Raw genomic sequence first — 15,871 nt, forward strand, 5'->3', positions numbered from 1 at the left:
CATCTTTTCGATATCGTAACGTAGCACAGAGGTTAGTTCTCGGACTTAATTTGTTTACGTTGTAAGAATATAAATAATGCCCCACATTAACCTTGAAAGTTGTCCTTTTTATCTATAATACCAAATCTCGTAAAGAAATAGATAAAATGTACGATAATCTGTAATATCCTTGACTGTATTAAAACACTCAACTATTATTATCCTGTTATTATCCCTTATACTTGTATCCTATTTCTAATAAACATTAAGAAACATATACATATATGTTATTTTTATAAAGTAACATTCTTTCGTTTATTAATACGATAATCTAATTAACACGTTCGCTTTAATAACGTTTATTAATACGATTCTATTCCTTCGTTTATTAAGACGATATAACGTAAAAAGGAAAATACCTATACTTGTCCTAGGTTATAGGAAATAGGTATTTAACATTTTATTTTTTTATGCAACAACATTCGCGCGAAAGTTATACAGCGTAGTGTTAGAAAGTTAATTGACTCGAAGAAAGAAAATGATTATTAAGACAAACGAATAAAATAACCAATATTCACGAATGACTATAGCTCGTGAATTATTAGAAAATGAATTATAAAAAAAAAAAAAAAACATGTGAGATACGAGAAACAATGTTCTAGATATATTAAAGAAATGTTACGAACTATATCACCTAACATAAAGTAGGCTAAAATGACAAAGAACATCTCTAGAGAGGGTAAACGATAAAACCGCAAATATTTATTACTGATATAAGGGTAACTGAACCTCGCTATCTCAGCATAAAAATTCATCCACCTCTGAAACATCGAAACAAACTGCAAGTCCAATGCTGGAGTTGTAATCAAGTCTAGATGGTTCGTACTGATTGACAATTTTCCATGACCTCTTCACCCTCCAATACCCTTTTCTACCATCACCACTCCTCACACTATCCATCACTTCAATACCCCTCTTTTGAAATCGCGTTTCGTTTCTGTTGCATATAAAGCCGCGTTCGTACTGATTATTACGGATATACGAAAATTGTTATTCGGATTAACCAGAATTGTACAGCTTCGCTCGAATCGATGTTAATCGAATAAACGAAGCCCATACAGCAGTTAAGGGAATTACTTACGCTGAAAACGATGGAATATTTTAAAAGCCCGTTCGGTAAACGAAAGGCAATAAACAAATTGATCAGAAACAGGTTCTGCAAGCCCTTGAAATAAATATCGAAAGTAATTGAAAATAAACAAAGTTAATAGAGTTCAATTTATAGGCCAAAGAGTTTATACATATAAGCAAATGTATTTATTTTTTAATAGATTTCACTTTTAAAAATTACGTACATAATATTTACTTCGACAATTCTCTAGAATACCATTGTTGCGTTATATATCGTCTTCCGAATGTCATAAAAATGTTCACTCGTTAAAAAATATGGTGGTCCTATTTAAAGTAGAACAAAAGTTAGTTTCAACATAGCAAGCATCAGTCGGGAAGGATCGATGCAAAATTTTGTAATTAGAAGAATATCTACGAGATACCTAATATTGATTGCACTTGACTTCCTTTATAATGAATTTATCGAAAATGAAAATGTAAAGGCAGAACGATAGGGTCTGGAAGCGGCTTAATGGAGTCAAGTGCTGGACGAGAAAGAACGAATAAAAAAGAAAAAGACGCGCTATGTCATCTGAAAATTGGAATATTCGTTTGCTCGATGGCAACCCCGCTTACTACGTTCGTTTATATTCGTTTAGAGATTGGTGTACAATCGGACGTTTCATGTTCTGAAGAGAAGATTAAATATGACGAAATTAATTAACGGTGGCGTCCATTTTTATACGACATATCGAAAACAGGTAGTCTCTTGATTCGATACGAAACTAAATTAAATTAAAAGAAATTACAAGCGAGAGAGAAAGGGACAGAAGTTGGAATTTGTTTTTCTACAAATCCTTATAAGTATCTTAATACCTTATCGTTCAAAAATTTTCGATATAAATTGTTGCGAAAGAACAGCATATTTATTTTACTTTTTATTAATCGCTTTTCATCCTACCGTAATAGAAATATTTTATACACGTATTTCGTATTCGGAGCCATTGATAGAACTGCGAATCGACGAGTGTAAATACGACGTGTTTTTACAGCCCTTCGAAGTTTGCCACCTTAGACACAAGTGAGCTCTTGAGTAACAATAGCGTCAAACAATGGCCACTCGGATTAAGATGTAAATTAGTTCATAAGTCACAACATTATGCAATTGTCAGCCGCCACGAAATACCCATTGTTATGCCAATAAACTTCAAAGATTCGAGCATTAAATTACAAGTCGGAAAGGCTTTCCACTTTTATCGACATTTCTAGACGTTATGGTACGAGCTTAATTTCCTACAATAATCATGGGTGTATGCGAAGTTGTTATTGAATTACTTTCTTCATGAAGCAACCTTATTACTCTCATAAGCTTAATGGCCTAAATGAAAGAATGTCGTTTTATTATACGCCACGACATACTCTAAAGTTATGAAATATTCCAAACGTCTTGCTAAATAATTCGTAACTGTTTCGTTATGCGAGAAGAAACTGAGAAGCATTTTTTATTAACATATTTTCTCTAACTATATTATCAATTTGTCACAAAACTAAAAATATTAACGAAAAGAGTTATTTACATCCATAGACTAGTTATACAGCCAAAAGTTTCGTTTATTTTTAATTTACTATTTAACCATGATACTGATACGATTATGTATCAGAAAGATTGTTTGAAAAATGTAGGTAAACATTAAAATATATCTGTATTTATGTTTTATAACTAGCATCATTTTCAAGGGCCATATCTATGTATAGTAGAACAGAATTATTATTAGGATCCATAAATGACACGTTTTTGCCGCATTAGCTCACTGCTCGCCTATTTACTAAATCCAATAAGTTAGAAAAAGAATCGGTAATGAGTTCTTTCCATTATGTTACTTTTACGTTTCAGTTTCGTAATAACGTATAACTTCTGATTCTTGTAATTCTGTTGCTGAAAGCTTCCGGAAAATAATTCCGCATTCATTAAGGAGATATTATTTTAACATGCATATACGCGACGCCAGCGATTTACCAGTTAATTCATGGAAATAAAGTGGGAACTTTAGCGTTCATTATTTTCCTTTCGGGTCAAGGTAGAAACGAGCGCAGAGCTCAGTGTTATTGCTTCTGTGTCCCTGGACCCATAACTATATCACCTTGAGCGTCGCTATCCGCAAACAATTAGCATAAAGATAATAACACCGTGGAAACGCTAACGACAAATATTTCCTTATAAAAAGAAGCAAAAATTCAAAAGGTTTTAAATAAAAATACGCTTAAATGTATCTACTTCTGAAAATTTGAATGAAAAGGCGGTGCACATTCATGTTGTTGAATAATATGTATGTACTATAAATAGTTGCATCGTTCAATCGATTCTATGTATGCTCCTAAGAATGCTCTGGAAAATTTACAACATGCAAGTCGAAAAGATGAAAATAATCCGAGGAAATATTTGTATTCTTTAATCATTTTGCAAATGTTATCATTATCCGAAATACGATGTTATTCATCTTTATCGTCCCTATGATTGAAAAACTTCTTAACCTTCTATACAGTATATACAGCATACAACGAATCAGACTCTAATAATCTGGCCTTGTTTCCAAAAGGACCGTATTGTACCTTAAATTAATGAACATATTAATCCATATAGCGAACAACGAAGGTACTTGAACGGCGTGATAGGAAATCATTCATCGTAAAAAAAATTACACGATGGATTGTGATTTGTCGAAGCAACTTATATTTATACTACCATATGTAGCTTCAGCAAATGTACATAAAATTTGTAAAAAAATTCTACAACATGTAAACAACATTTATTACAATTAATTGTGAATACAAAGAACATGTGGCAAAAGTTTTCGAGCGCTGTGCTTTAATAGTTCGTAATTTATAAGCATGAATGTATTTACTTAAAAAGGCCTGACTATGAACAAATAGTTTTCTCAATGCTTCTAACAATACCTACTCGAGAGCAAATGGAAACGAAAAGTTAACATCTGTAACCGGGAATGTCGAATGGGAAGAAATTGGAAACAAGTAAACTGGAATGAAAAATTATTATTAAATTACGTAAGGAAGGAAAATTGCATAGAGCAATCGTAGCTTTTCTATACAGAATTAAACGAATGATCCATTACATGATAAAAGTGTATAATACTGACAGAAATATTGCAAATAAATCACGATCCGAGCGTCGAAAGAAATTAGCTCGAAGAAGAGAAATTAGTTGTTCGTGAGGTAACGAAAAATTCCTTTTGTAATATTTACATCGAGATTGGCATCGATGATTGTTGCAAACTTTAACAAAGAAGTATTCGCAGAAGTTACGCCAAAGAATTTTATTGAAAAATAATATTGCCATCGGTTCGATAAAATAACGATAGAATAAAAAGTTTAAGCAATTTCTGATTTTAGTTTATTAATATAGCCCCATTTTGTCAACGCTTGATAATCAAACATTAAGTCTTTTTTGTTAGCCGACTAAATGTATGTCACTGTAACACTGATACGTATTGAATTTTTTGCTGCGTTGATAGCAAAGGTCACGTGTCGATATCTTTGACACATAATAAGACAGTAACGTAGTTACTTGCATTTAATGTTTTTCATACATCTTCTACACGTGTGTAAAGTTTAACGTTCGGCTCGTGATTCTAGATATAATATACGTATATGTACATCGTATAATTTCGCATATTTTAATCGCCTCGTCTAATGCAAATATTTCATGCGTTTGTAATCTCTGCTCGAATCTATTGTAATAAATTTCGCCTTATTCATATACTGCATTATAAATGCTGAAATTAATATTTTTATTGTTGAGTTTATTAGATTTTGTTTGTAGTTAACATTATTTTAACGTTCGCCGTTGGTGAAATAATTTTTGAATAAAAATGATAAAAATAAATTTGGCACGGCACTGCAGTACGCTAAATACAACATCGTACAATCATCGAATAGTTTCAGTTTGAACTGGCAACGTTCGCAAGCTCGTTCATTGATCGATTTTGGTGACTTTGGTTTTTTGTATACGTAATCCCAGTTTCCTTCGCTCAATCTCGTGCCATGCTGTCGTTGTATAGAGCAATTATAATATGTATGTATGCAGGTTTACGTATCAAATACACGTATTTCATGATTTCCATGCTATAAGAGCCATAACTACCAGTATAACATAATGAATACACATAATTAAAAGTATCGTAACTAACAGTCAACATTACTGTCATTTATCTTTAAAGTGCCATTTAAATATGAAACATAGAAAGCATAACTGTCGGTATAACAAGTATAATGTAGTAAACATATGTCACTGTTAATATTCTATTCTAACAATCAGTACTACTACCACTCTCTCGCTTCAAAGTTTCATTCTCAATAGAGATAAATGGAAATATAGCAATACAATTTACATGAAAATGTGGTATGTTTAGTACTTGTAGTTGTCACGGTGCACACTTATGCACGTCCAGAAAACCAACCGTCTTGTAGTTGCGACCATTGCAATAACGAAGTAAAAACTGATGTAAAGGAGGAAAATGAAAATGTATTATCGACGACGAAATTGTTATATAAAGAAGACAGCGATGGCGATGGCAATCGTACTATTTGCGCTCGAAGTCGCGATTTCAATGACCGTACATTCCCAAGCGTTTGTCATATGTTATGTTACAATCGATGTCTCGTATTGCGACTTTCTACTGTCACAGTAAATGACACGAAGAAATATGTCGTGATCGCATATAGAAACAGTAAGTAATAATAATGAATCACTCAGTACGTAATTTGATCAATGTGTTTTATCGATCCATAGATTACTACAAACTACGGGACGGTGAATGTTGAAGGGTTCCATGGAACTACGCTGTGACGTCATGACGTTAATTGGCAGTACCACGAGGTTAGTAAATTCTTCGCAATTTAGCAAGCATCGATATGTAAACAATTTTATACTTGAAATTACCATATGTATACTTTACACAAATAATAATAGATATATTTGAATGTGGATACGTAATAAATTAAAAGTAAAACGACCAGACATGTATTGCCTATGTTACGAGTGATTACCGGGAATGTAATATTATAACTCGAATAGCAATATTCTTTGATTATTGTACAATAAGTAAGAAAAAAGTTATACGTATACGAGATTATAGCGAATAATATGTTTTGGGTAAATGATATTTTTAACTGGCAATGACCAAAATATTTTATCCTTTTCTTTAAATATTTTGATATATAGAAGTTACCTGTTACACTTAGTCATTTTTATCCATAATATATGAGTATACTGTTATACAAGATAGTGTTAACATATGCGCATTATACACCCATAAATATATATTAGTGAATATTCACATATTCTATGTGAGCTTAATTTTGTATAATACAGATTAAAAATTATTCTATGTTAATAAACAAATGGTACACGGTATTTTCACGTTTTACTAGTTCAACGATATTGCCTCGTCTCATTTATATGCAGTAGTTTTTCCAAAGAAACAAAAATTAATGCGTAGATACACAGAGTGTTCCATTTCAATCTATTATTGCAAATATTTCGAAAAATATATTATACATATAATAACGCAAAACATCTTTTTCCCTTCGACATATTTTCTGAAATATTTATATATTATATTTTTATATATACTCTAACAGAAAATATTTATTACATTCAATGCATTATACATTATTTAAAATATATAGATTATATGTTACATATTTCTCGGAAAGAAACACAGCTTGTCTCAAAGGGTAGAACATAGTTCCTGAATCGGTCGCTATGGTGCGTTTTGAACGACCCTCTATTCTCGCTTATGAAAACAAGCTGTAGCTATAGTAAATACCATGGAACGCAGCGAGAAAGCATACTTACCTGGCGTAGAGATTACCATGATCAAGAAGGTGGTTTCTCCAGGGTGAGGCTCTTCCATTGCACTACGGTCGAGCTGACCTCTGCGAATACCCCTAATGTGGGTATCTCGGACGTACAATTTTTGATAGTCGGGACTGCGTTCGCGCTATCCCGGATAATTAATTTTCAAAATTAATCAAGTTAGGTTTTTATGCAATTCTTTGCAATAATTCATTGCAATAATTCATTGCAAGTAAGATTTACGGAAAGTAAGTGAATCGCTCTCGGTGCTGCACAATTTTAGTAAGTATGTAGTTGAAAGTTGAATTGGAAGAGAGAGGCGGGCTACTATGAAAGTAGTGCATTCTAACTGTATAATAAGTATTACTGTATTCTGTAATAAACAGGTAGTCGAATTTCTATCGTGTACGCAAAATATACTCTTATCTTTAAATTTGCAGTTAATTCGTAGATAACTTTTAGAGAAATATTTACAAAATTAATTTAATAGTAAAATTAAATGAAGTACAATACGTTAACAACTAATGGATTAAAATATAGTTCAGAAAGCTCAAAAGTACCAATATTAGCAATGTATAAAAACATGCTATATCACACATACAGACCATTAAATTCTTTTTAATTATTAAATATATATTTTCTTTGAATCTTCAGTATGCTTTATTTACCGTTTTCTTTCAGTCAAGTAGCATTATCATTATTTTTTTTTTTTTTTTTTTTGGCACATATGTAGATCCTACAATGTCATGAGATTTAAAATTACAGCCTACGAACTAATTTGTTAATATATATGTAGAAATTTGTAATTTATATTAAATATAGAAATTTAAAGATGTACAATCTAAAACAAAATCGAAATCTACAAACACATTTTGAGAATGTACGTAAAAATTGAGAATTATTATGTATAGATGGTCCTATACATGGTTCCAAGTCGGATCAGCCTCCTAGTTCCAAAAATCGCCGTTATGCAGTGCTAGCTACGCGTACGGTTTCTCGCAGTTACGTTCGGACTCTATGGGCATAAGTAACTCGAAAAACGGGACGAAAGCATACTTACCTGGCGTAGAGGTTACCGTGATCAAGAAGGCGGTTCCTCCAGGGTGAGGCTCTTCCATTGCACTACGGTTGAGCTGACCTCTGCGAATACCCCTAATGTGGGTATCTCGGACGTACAATTTTTGGTAGTCGGGACTGCGTTCGCGCTATCCCGGATAATATTATTGGCAAAAATATTCTTTTTTACTTTTTTACAGTTGCAAAGATTTTGTACATTGTAGAGCAAAGTAATTTTCATTTGCTCTTCTCTATTGAAGAATTGTTTATTAAGGGTATATTCTGCATTGCGCTACTAAATTCGCTACTAGAACGTAGAAGTTCAAATTAAAATTTGTAACCAACTTCAGAGAACAATGTTACCTCTTTACCAATAATGACAAATAATAGTTATAATCTTTATTACACAATTATTCAGCAGTAGAATTTTATTGTCCGTTCATTCATATTTATTGTATAAAATAAGTTCAATTCTTTTTTTTTTTGTAAAGTAGCATGAATGTTCATTAGTTGTTACTACTTACTCTGTTAGTAATTGTTTCTTTAGTGCTTAACAATAAAAATAAAAAAAAAAGAAAAAAATAAAAATCTGTCGTTGCTACTACAGTGAATTCTACTTATAATTGTGCGCCCGTATTACAGGTGTATATTAGATTAATTCTGAACGAAACATATTCAAACTCTGTTTTCTTGAAAGTCAAGCATCCTTAAACGGAAAAACTTTATTCCATATCCTTTACTTATTCTCGCACCTGGAATAACCACCTGCTGATTGTTTACTCATTTCTGGCCGATGATTAGTCAAGTTTAAATACTCGATAAATTTTCAAGCTCTATTTTCTTGAAAACTATGACTGGGACAAACAAAGGTATTCTATATTATCCTCTTACCTTTTTCTTATAAGGAATTGCCTCGTGTTTGCCGATATCCTTGTGCCTGTATCGTGAATTATGTAGCTTTAAGCAACTCGATGAAGCATATAAAATCATTTTCTATTTTACGATGGTTCAGTATTACATCTTTAACTGTAGATCCAAAGTTAACGATAAACGTCATTTGATGGCGATGAAAATAAACATTCTTATTTTTCGGGTTGACTTGGAATTGACTTTGAACGAGTGGTTTGTCGCTGATAACCATCGGTAAGCTGGCGTTGCTTTGAAACGACACAAACAAAACGGTTTTTTTTTGACTGTAAAGATGGTTATTATGAGAAACGAAGTTATTCCAGGATTAAAATTGTTACGTTGCACTACCATGTTTGGCTTGAGCTAATTTATCATTAAAAGTCACATTTTAAATAAGCAATTTACATACATAAGATACGTAAGATCTTGCAATATACATATTACTATAATTTTTATTATTATTTATTATAAGTAGTATTGTTCTGAAAATCGGTTAGTAATGACCTTAATGATCTACGATCATACTGGATGTAGCTCTTTTGTTTATATGCATTTTTCGTTATACAATTGTTTATGACTGTTTTTGGTACTTTCTTGTGTGATTTTACAAGTCCATTATAATTTGTGACGAGCTTATACGTGAATGTTTTAATTTTCCTTTCCTTATTGAAGTAGTTGCTTTCCATTCCTTCTTACGAACATGTATTTAATTCCTTTTGTTTCCGAGAAGCTGCTTTTTGTACTGTATTCTTATAATTCTTTGTTTTACGATTCTGTTAGAACTAGGATATTTTCTTTACATACGTAAGTAACTTGCACGATGTATAATATTTATATGTCGTATACCGTTGTAAGCAGGGTCTAATAACAAAACTATGAAATTGAAAGAAGAAATAATTAAGAACGTTCAATCGATTCAAACAACGAAGATTCTCCCTGCAAAAAATTGTATTTATTATTTCACAAAATTGTACATCGTGTGTTTGTTATTTATTAAAAATGAAAGTAAAAATTTAAAAGAGTTTTTAAGCATAAGTCCGTGTGAATATCACAAATAATGGCTTCGTAACTCTGTGTTCGTAGTTCTAAAAAGTATAAACAGTAGGATCTATGTTTGAAATCGAATGTTTCAGTTATATGTTCTTAGTTTTTTATATTTCGTGTCTCGTAATCATTATCTCATTCAAACTACTTATCAGTCTAATAATGTTCTATAATTACAATGTCAATATACAAAGTGATTAAATAGTACCTTCGTGTCTCGTTTTCGTACACAACGTCTGAACACGTGCATATGCCTAATAGTGATTCCACATTCAAATGAACATTCCGAATGTTAATTCACGTATTTGTGCCAACAATAATAGTGAGCCAAATTATAGACAGTAGAGTACAACTTCCAAGAAATTCGTACTCCATAGTTTGTAATGCGACATGCAGTCGAAGGAAATTAGTCGAAATAATTTTAAAAGTTTTCGACTACTTCGAGAGCTTGAACGAAGTTCAGTTCGATTTAAAAAAAGAGGAATATATTATATTTTATTTATGAAGTAAGCATGCCGCATATTTTTAACGAAGCTGCGTTAATTTTATCGAAATTCATTTTTTCGTTTACATTACACACAAAAGTCAAATGTTTTACAAGTATACAAATTATTCAAAAATGTTTCGTTCGAACATTTAATTTTATAAATAACTGCCAATATTTTCATTTTCAAATAAATTCCGTATATGTATAGTAAAAGTATCGTAACAATTTATAACAAGTCTATTAACATATATTACACAAAGAAAGTTAATTAAATCTAATCTTCAAAGTAAAGTTGAATTTTGCTTGATACTTGTCATCGATAATTGTTTCTTCGGATTATGTTAAAGATTACATTAGATAGTTGCTTGAGTCGTAAGATCGAATTACACGTTAGTTCCAAATATCACCGTTACGTAGTGCTAGCTATGAACATAATTTCTCGCAGTTGTAGTTGCACCCTATGGGTTTAAGTAACTGGAAGAACCGGAAGAAAGCATACTTACCTGGCGTAGAGGCTACCGTGATCAAGAAGGCGGTTCCTCCAGGGTGAGGCTCTTCCATTGCACTACGGTCGAGCTGACCTCTGCGAATACCCCTAATGTGGGTATCTCGGACGTACAATTTTTGATAGTCGGGACTGCGTTCGCGCTATCCCGGATAATTAAGTTTCAAAAGTGAATTTTATTTTAGCAAGCTTCGTTGAACTTTGTTGTTTACGCAACATGAGTATTCTCCGTGATCCGCTAAGTATTCTTCGTAAAATATATTGCGGCGTGTATGTGAATCTCAGAAATAACGTATCGTAGGAATTGGTGTTAAAGTTTACGTCGACTACGCATCCTCGTAAAAAACCATTCAATTTTTATCCAAAACCTCTTTCGTTAAAATCATTATTTACGCAATAATGGAAAAGTGACTTCGGTTACGCGTCCCATTCTTTACATTATGATTAACAAAATGACAATCATTTTTTATGATTTCTGAATTATTAGATATTATAGTTCGACATAACATAGAACCAAAATTTGGAAATTCCTTTCCGAACGCAGGTTTTTAATTACAAAACTTTTTTCACACTGAAAGTTTAAAGATGGCAATTTTTCTAACAAGATCGTTCAATCCCAATGTAATTACAATATCCGAGAAACCCCAAAGATATAATAATAAATCAAAAGAATCAAGGGTATGTACATAGAGGTAGAATTCCGTAAGTTCCAACTTGCTTATAAGGAAGGATTGGATTAATATGATCGGTCGTATAACAATTATCTAATCATCCACTTGTGATTATACTGCGATGTAACCTGTAACAAGTATTTAGACTTCTCATTAGGAAGATAATTAGAAGGGGGTACGAAATGTAAGATCACAGTGTAAAGCACAGGTGGCAGTCTCTAGTTAAACGATATGGGAAGCACATGGCCCGTTTAAGCATCCGTGTGAGGGGCTGTCGGACGTTTCCGTATGTCGGCCGCTCGAAACGTGTTGGAAGTTAACAGGCCAGCTGGTCTGGTTTAGTGGTGGTTGATGCAGGTACGGTTTGGATAGCAGTACGAAGGAAAGGAATTAAACAGACGCGGAGTCCTCGCAAATTGAGTTGAACGGGCCCGGAATTTAAACATTCAAATTAGCCTATTTAGCAAGTCAAAGGGGCTAATGCGTGCTCGTTGATTTTGCATGCTCTCAGATTCTAATATTCAATCGATATTGCTGCATCTTTTCTTCGTTTTCCATTTTTATCTTTGCCCTCGTACTATGTAATTTCGGCGCAGAATTATCGTTTCGCTCGTGTTTGCGACCCGTTTCCTTTCCGATCATATACCAAGATAAATGTAATATTATTTTCATCGAACAGATTTCCCGAACGTCGGATGTTCGTTTAGTTCGAATTAGAATTTCTATCGAAATTTGAATTGTATTTGAATCGAATTTTGGATCGAAATTTTTCGGATTATTTTAGATTTTATCTCCATTTAACCTACAGTTTTCGTCGTTTATGTATTATTTCCACTAAAAAAATGTTATCGCTATCACCTTTGCATTTAGTTTTACTTATTGCTGAAGATATAAAATTGTATTTGCTTAATTCTTCAAATATAGCTCTGGCGAATAGACGGCGAAACGAAAACTTTATTAAACCCGGCTGTTGGTAATCAGCGATATTAAAATTTTAATCAACTCCGCTTGAGCTTTTGTATTTATTTAAAAAAAACGAAATATTGTCCTGTATTGTCTGTTTTATGATTACGAATAATTAATACGAGTAATTATAGTCGAGTTTATGCTATATTCTTTCCTACGAACTAAATATCTCCATTTATATGGCAGGTTTGCTCATTGACACGTGTCGTATTTATCATTTTGTTATTTTGCTTGCGATCGCACGGAATGATATAAAGATATAAAATTCATTTTTAAATAGCACGATTCAGTTATGTTATTTGTATAATTGTACGTTGTTTTATGCATACGTAAATAATTATTCCAATTAAATGGCTGCTTTTTTACGCCTTTCTTCTGCTGATTTCGAGGTGGAGGGTTATTAGTCGATTAATCTCCAAGATGACAAATAAAATTGCGCCGAGGAGACCGCGGCTTGATAACGCGTGGCAAAATGCAAGGCTATTAAACTTTAGTATTTGTAGAATTCAGGAAGGGGTAGACCGCCCCAGCACGAGCGGAGCATCTCGATGCGATACGCTATGAACCGTTCGAAAGAAATGGTGCTATTAGCGGAATAAAGCATTTTCTTTAAAAGTTTCTTTCTATGGAATCATAATAACGGTGTAAGAAAAATTTCGTCGATTCAACGAATACGCCCATCGAGTTGCTTTGTTACTGCTCCGTAGAAAACAATCGTAATATAAACGACCAGACAATTTGATGCTCGTCAAGTTTTAACAACTCGATCGAATCGTTCGAATTACGATCATTTTAGGAATTACCGAACACGTGGAAAGAAAATGTGGTACGAATTAAGGATGTTGGAAAATGTATTTTTGCGTGATTTTAATCTTTGTTATCGAAAGGATACGAAGAAGGTCTAATACTTCAATACGCTTTTGCCTCTAAAAGAGATCAATTTAACGTAAAAAAGTACTATTTTTTATCGCAACACGTAAGATATAAATTATAATCGATGTTCTTTAAACGTTCCATTATCTACGATTCACTATCTTTATACGATAAATTATCTACAAATATTAACTACGATATTGTCTATGACGACTTATTATGCCGCGTCATTAATATCAATCAAAGAGGAACCAATTAAGTGGGAAGGACGATTGAACGCATCGATCGAAATGATCGTTTGTATCTAATAATATTTGCACCGAATTAATACTGGTTTGATTATACGTTTTATGTATCTGCATGGCTATGTCAGCATGACTATACATAGCCATACAGTGTACTTATAAATATGTAAATAACTTCAAAGGGGATGTCACCGGTAGCTTCGTACGAAGCCAATAAAACTATGTAGAGCAGGATCCAATAAAATCCGTACTTCTGAAACACACGTATGTCTGCTCTAGCTGGTTTCAAGTAGTAGTTACAAAATTTCCATAGTTGATCGGTGCCTTTGAGAAATCAAGAAATAAAGACGTCAGGCAGCAGTTTGAACGAAAGAAAAGGGAACCGGTGAAACGTATCACGGTATATACGTTACTTGTATATTTACATACATGTCTGGTGCGCTTCCTCGTCTTTCATACGAGTGTAAACAGTAACTTATTTCGGCACTTGGATAGCTTATTCCGTCTATTCGATCTCTCGTTAATGCTATTTTTATCCGAGGCACGGCAGATGTTAATATTTAATGTCATAGTTACATAGACAATAAATATTTCGCTCGCGAAAGTATCGAACAGGTAGACAAATTTTAGACGTATAGGTAGATACATCGTATATGCTTCGTACGTTTTGTACAGTCGCGTATAATAGTACAACGGAAAAAGCGAGCGGAAACAAAAGAAGAACGTTTCTTCGCCCGAAACTAAATAAAACCGTATAAAATCGATAAAATCGTCTCGAGTTTGAAAATTTCTCAAGTAAAAATAGTCGACTTTCTCGATACTTGCGTGATCTCTGCGACATAGTGGCGTAGACACGCTTGTACTTACTTGAACGGGCGTCGTTACAATGAAATTTCAAAAGCTTTTGTATAACGCTCTCGTGTGTCATCGTAGATACAAATATGTATGTAACTTTAATCGAAAGTAACGGAAAAGTGCACATATATGTATCTACTATTTTCATACGTAGCTTGTATACGGAGATTTCTGCGAGGAAGAAGAAATAAGATTCAACAAGAAAGATTACCAAAAGTTACTTTCATTTTTATTATAATATTTTTTAAATAGTATTTTATTAAATTTTTGCGCGTGTTTGGATCCATTTATCGCACAACAGACTGTTTTCACCTTCTTTTGCTAGGTTGATGAGCCAATATTTTCCCCAGAATTATCTTCTATGTACGTATCATTGAAAGTGGTATCTATGGGCTCTACATTCTTTTTTTAGTAGTGAAATACTATTATATATATGATTCGATTTGTAGTGATTTTTGAATTTTATTTATCGTTTATTATTCTATTCAAATTACTCGGTAATCAACTAGTTACTGGTATTTGAGGCGTAAAAGTATTTTTAAATTAAAATTCTATGTTTACAAGGAAAATAAAGGGAAGGATAACTTAAATAATTATAGGCGATATAAATTAATAATAAAATTCCAGATTCTTTTCTTTTCATTCCATACACTTATAGTCTTAAGGTATTGGTTAGTGCTATTATAAAGCAAACCTTTGAAATATCTTCGATTCATAAATGGAATGTGTGGCTCGTGGTCTATCGTATCGCATTTCTTCGATAATTTCCTGAGACGAATAATGCAAGGTAATGGAAATAAATTCGATATCATTCGTTCACTCATAGATTTTTTATGCGCGTAGATGGTGTAATAAATCATTTCAAATAATCTTTACGTAGCTACTTCTCTTCAGTCCCTTGTGCAAAATGTTAAAAAATAAAATCATGTTTGAATCGTGCTTTTTTCAGTAACGTGTAATCGTAGCGAAATAATATAATTTAAATATAGAAAAAGAGGAGAGACATATTTTTTGAAACGTATTGATAGAAGAAATGCAAGAGAAAATAATACAAGGTAAAAAATTGTCATTAATATCGATAAAACGTCGTCTCAAGATATCAAATTTTGTTTCGCTTATCGTAAGCGTTACTCGTTACTAGCGTGTTTTCTTTTACTTAAATGTAAAATTACAAAGTGAAGCACGAACGTTATTAAATATTTATACTTTATTCTCTTTTATAAACTCGAAATGTCATTCTTAACGTTCTGTATAACGTTATTCGTATTATCTTCTCCCATGGGAACGCATTTAGTT

At 32.6% G+C, this 15,871-nt stretch overlaps 1 protein-coding gene and 3 non-coding genes across 4 annotated transcripts; all 4 read left to right on the top strand.

Moving 5' to 3' along the window:
- Window positions 1–5,025: 5,025 nt before the first annotated feature.
- On the top strand, window positions 5,026–6,279 carry LOC117206420. The gene is made up of 3 exons (XM_033445750.1): window positions 5,026–5,179; window positions 5,517–5,834; window positions 5,897–6,279. Exons 1-3 carry the CDS (start codon window positions 5,149–5,151, stop codon window positions 5,926–5,928), a joined length of 381 nt encoding a protein of 126 aa, XP_033301641.1. The 5' UTR covers window positions 5,026–5,148; the 3' UTR covers window positions 5,929–6,279.
- A 677-nt stretch (window positions 6,280–6,956) lies between these two features.
- LOC117206449 lies at window positions 6,957–7,118 on the top strand. Its single transcript, XR_004487397.1, has one exon. It is a non-coding gene; the product is annotated as a U1 spliceosomal RNA (small nuclear RNA).
- Window positions 7,119–8,016: 898 nt separating this feature from the next.
- Window positions 8,017–8,178, top strand: LOC117206447. Its single transcript, XR_004487395.1, has one exon. It is a non-coding gene; the product is annotated as a U1 spliceosomal RNA (small nuclear RNA).
- Window positions 8,179–10,955: 2,777 nt separating this feature from the next.
- LOC117206448 lies at window positions 10,956–11,117 on the top strand. The gene has a single exon (XR_004487396.1). It is a non-coding gene; the product is annotated as a U1 spliceosomal RNA (small nuclear RNA).
- The last annotated feature ends 4,754 nt before the right edge of the window (window positions 11,118–15,871 follow it).

Source organism: Bombus bifarius, unplaced genomic scaffold, assembly GCF_011952205.1.
Source record: "Bombus bifarius isolate JDL3187 unplaced genomic scaffold, Bbif_JDL3187 scf7180000008006, whole genome shotgun sequence".
Taxonomy (NCBI): Eukaryota; Metazoa; Arthropoda; class Insecta; order Hymenoptera; family Apidae; genus Bombus; species Bombus bifarius.

What these genes read in the sequence shown, in the direction of transcription:
- LOC117206420 (XM_033445750.1), top strand. Translation starts at nt 5,149, where the DNA reads ATGCTGTCGTTGTATAGAGCAATTATAATAT. An exon ending in GTATAGAGCAATTATAATAT is followed by an intron (nt 5,180 to 5,516) that starts GTATGTATGCAG and finishes TGGTATGTTTAG; the next exon opens with TACTTGTAGTTGTCACGGTG. An exon ending in CGTGATCGCATATAGAAACA is followed by an intron (nt 5,835 to 5,896) that starts GTAAGTAATAAT and finishes ATCGATCCATAG; the next exon opens with ATTACTACAAACTACGGGAC.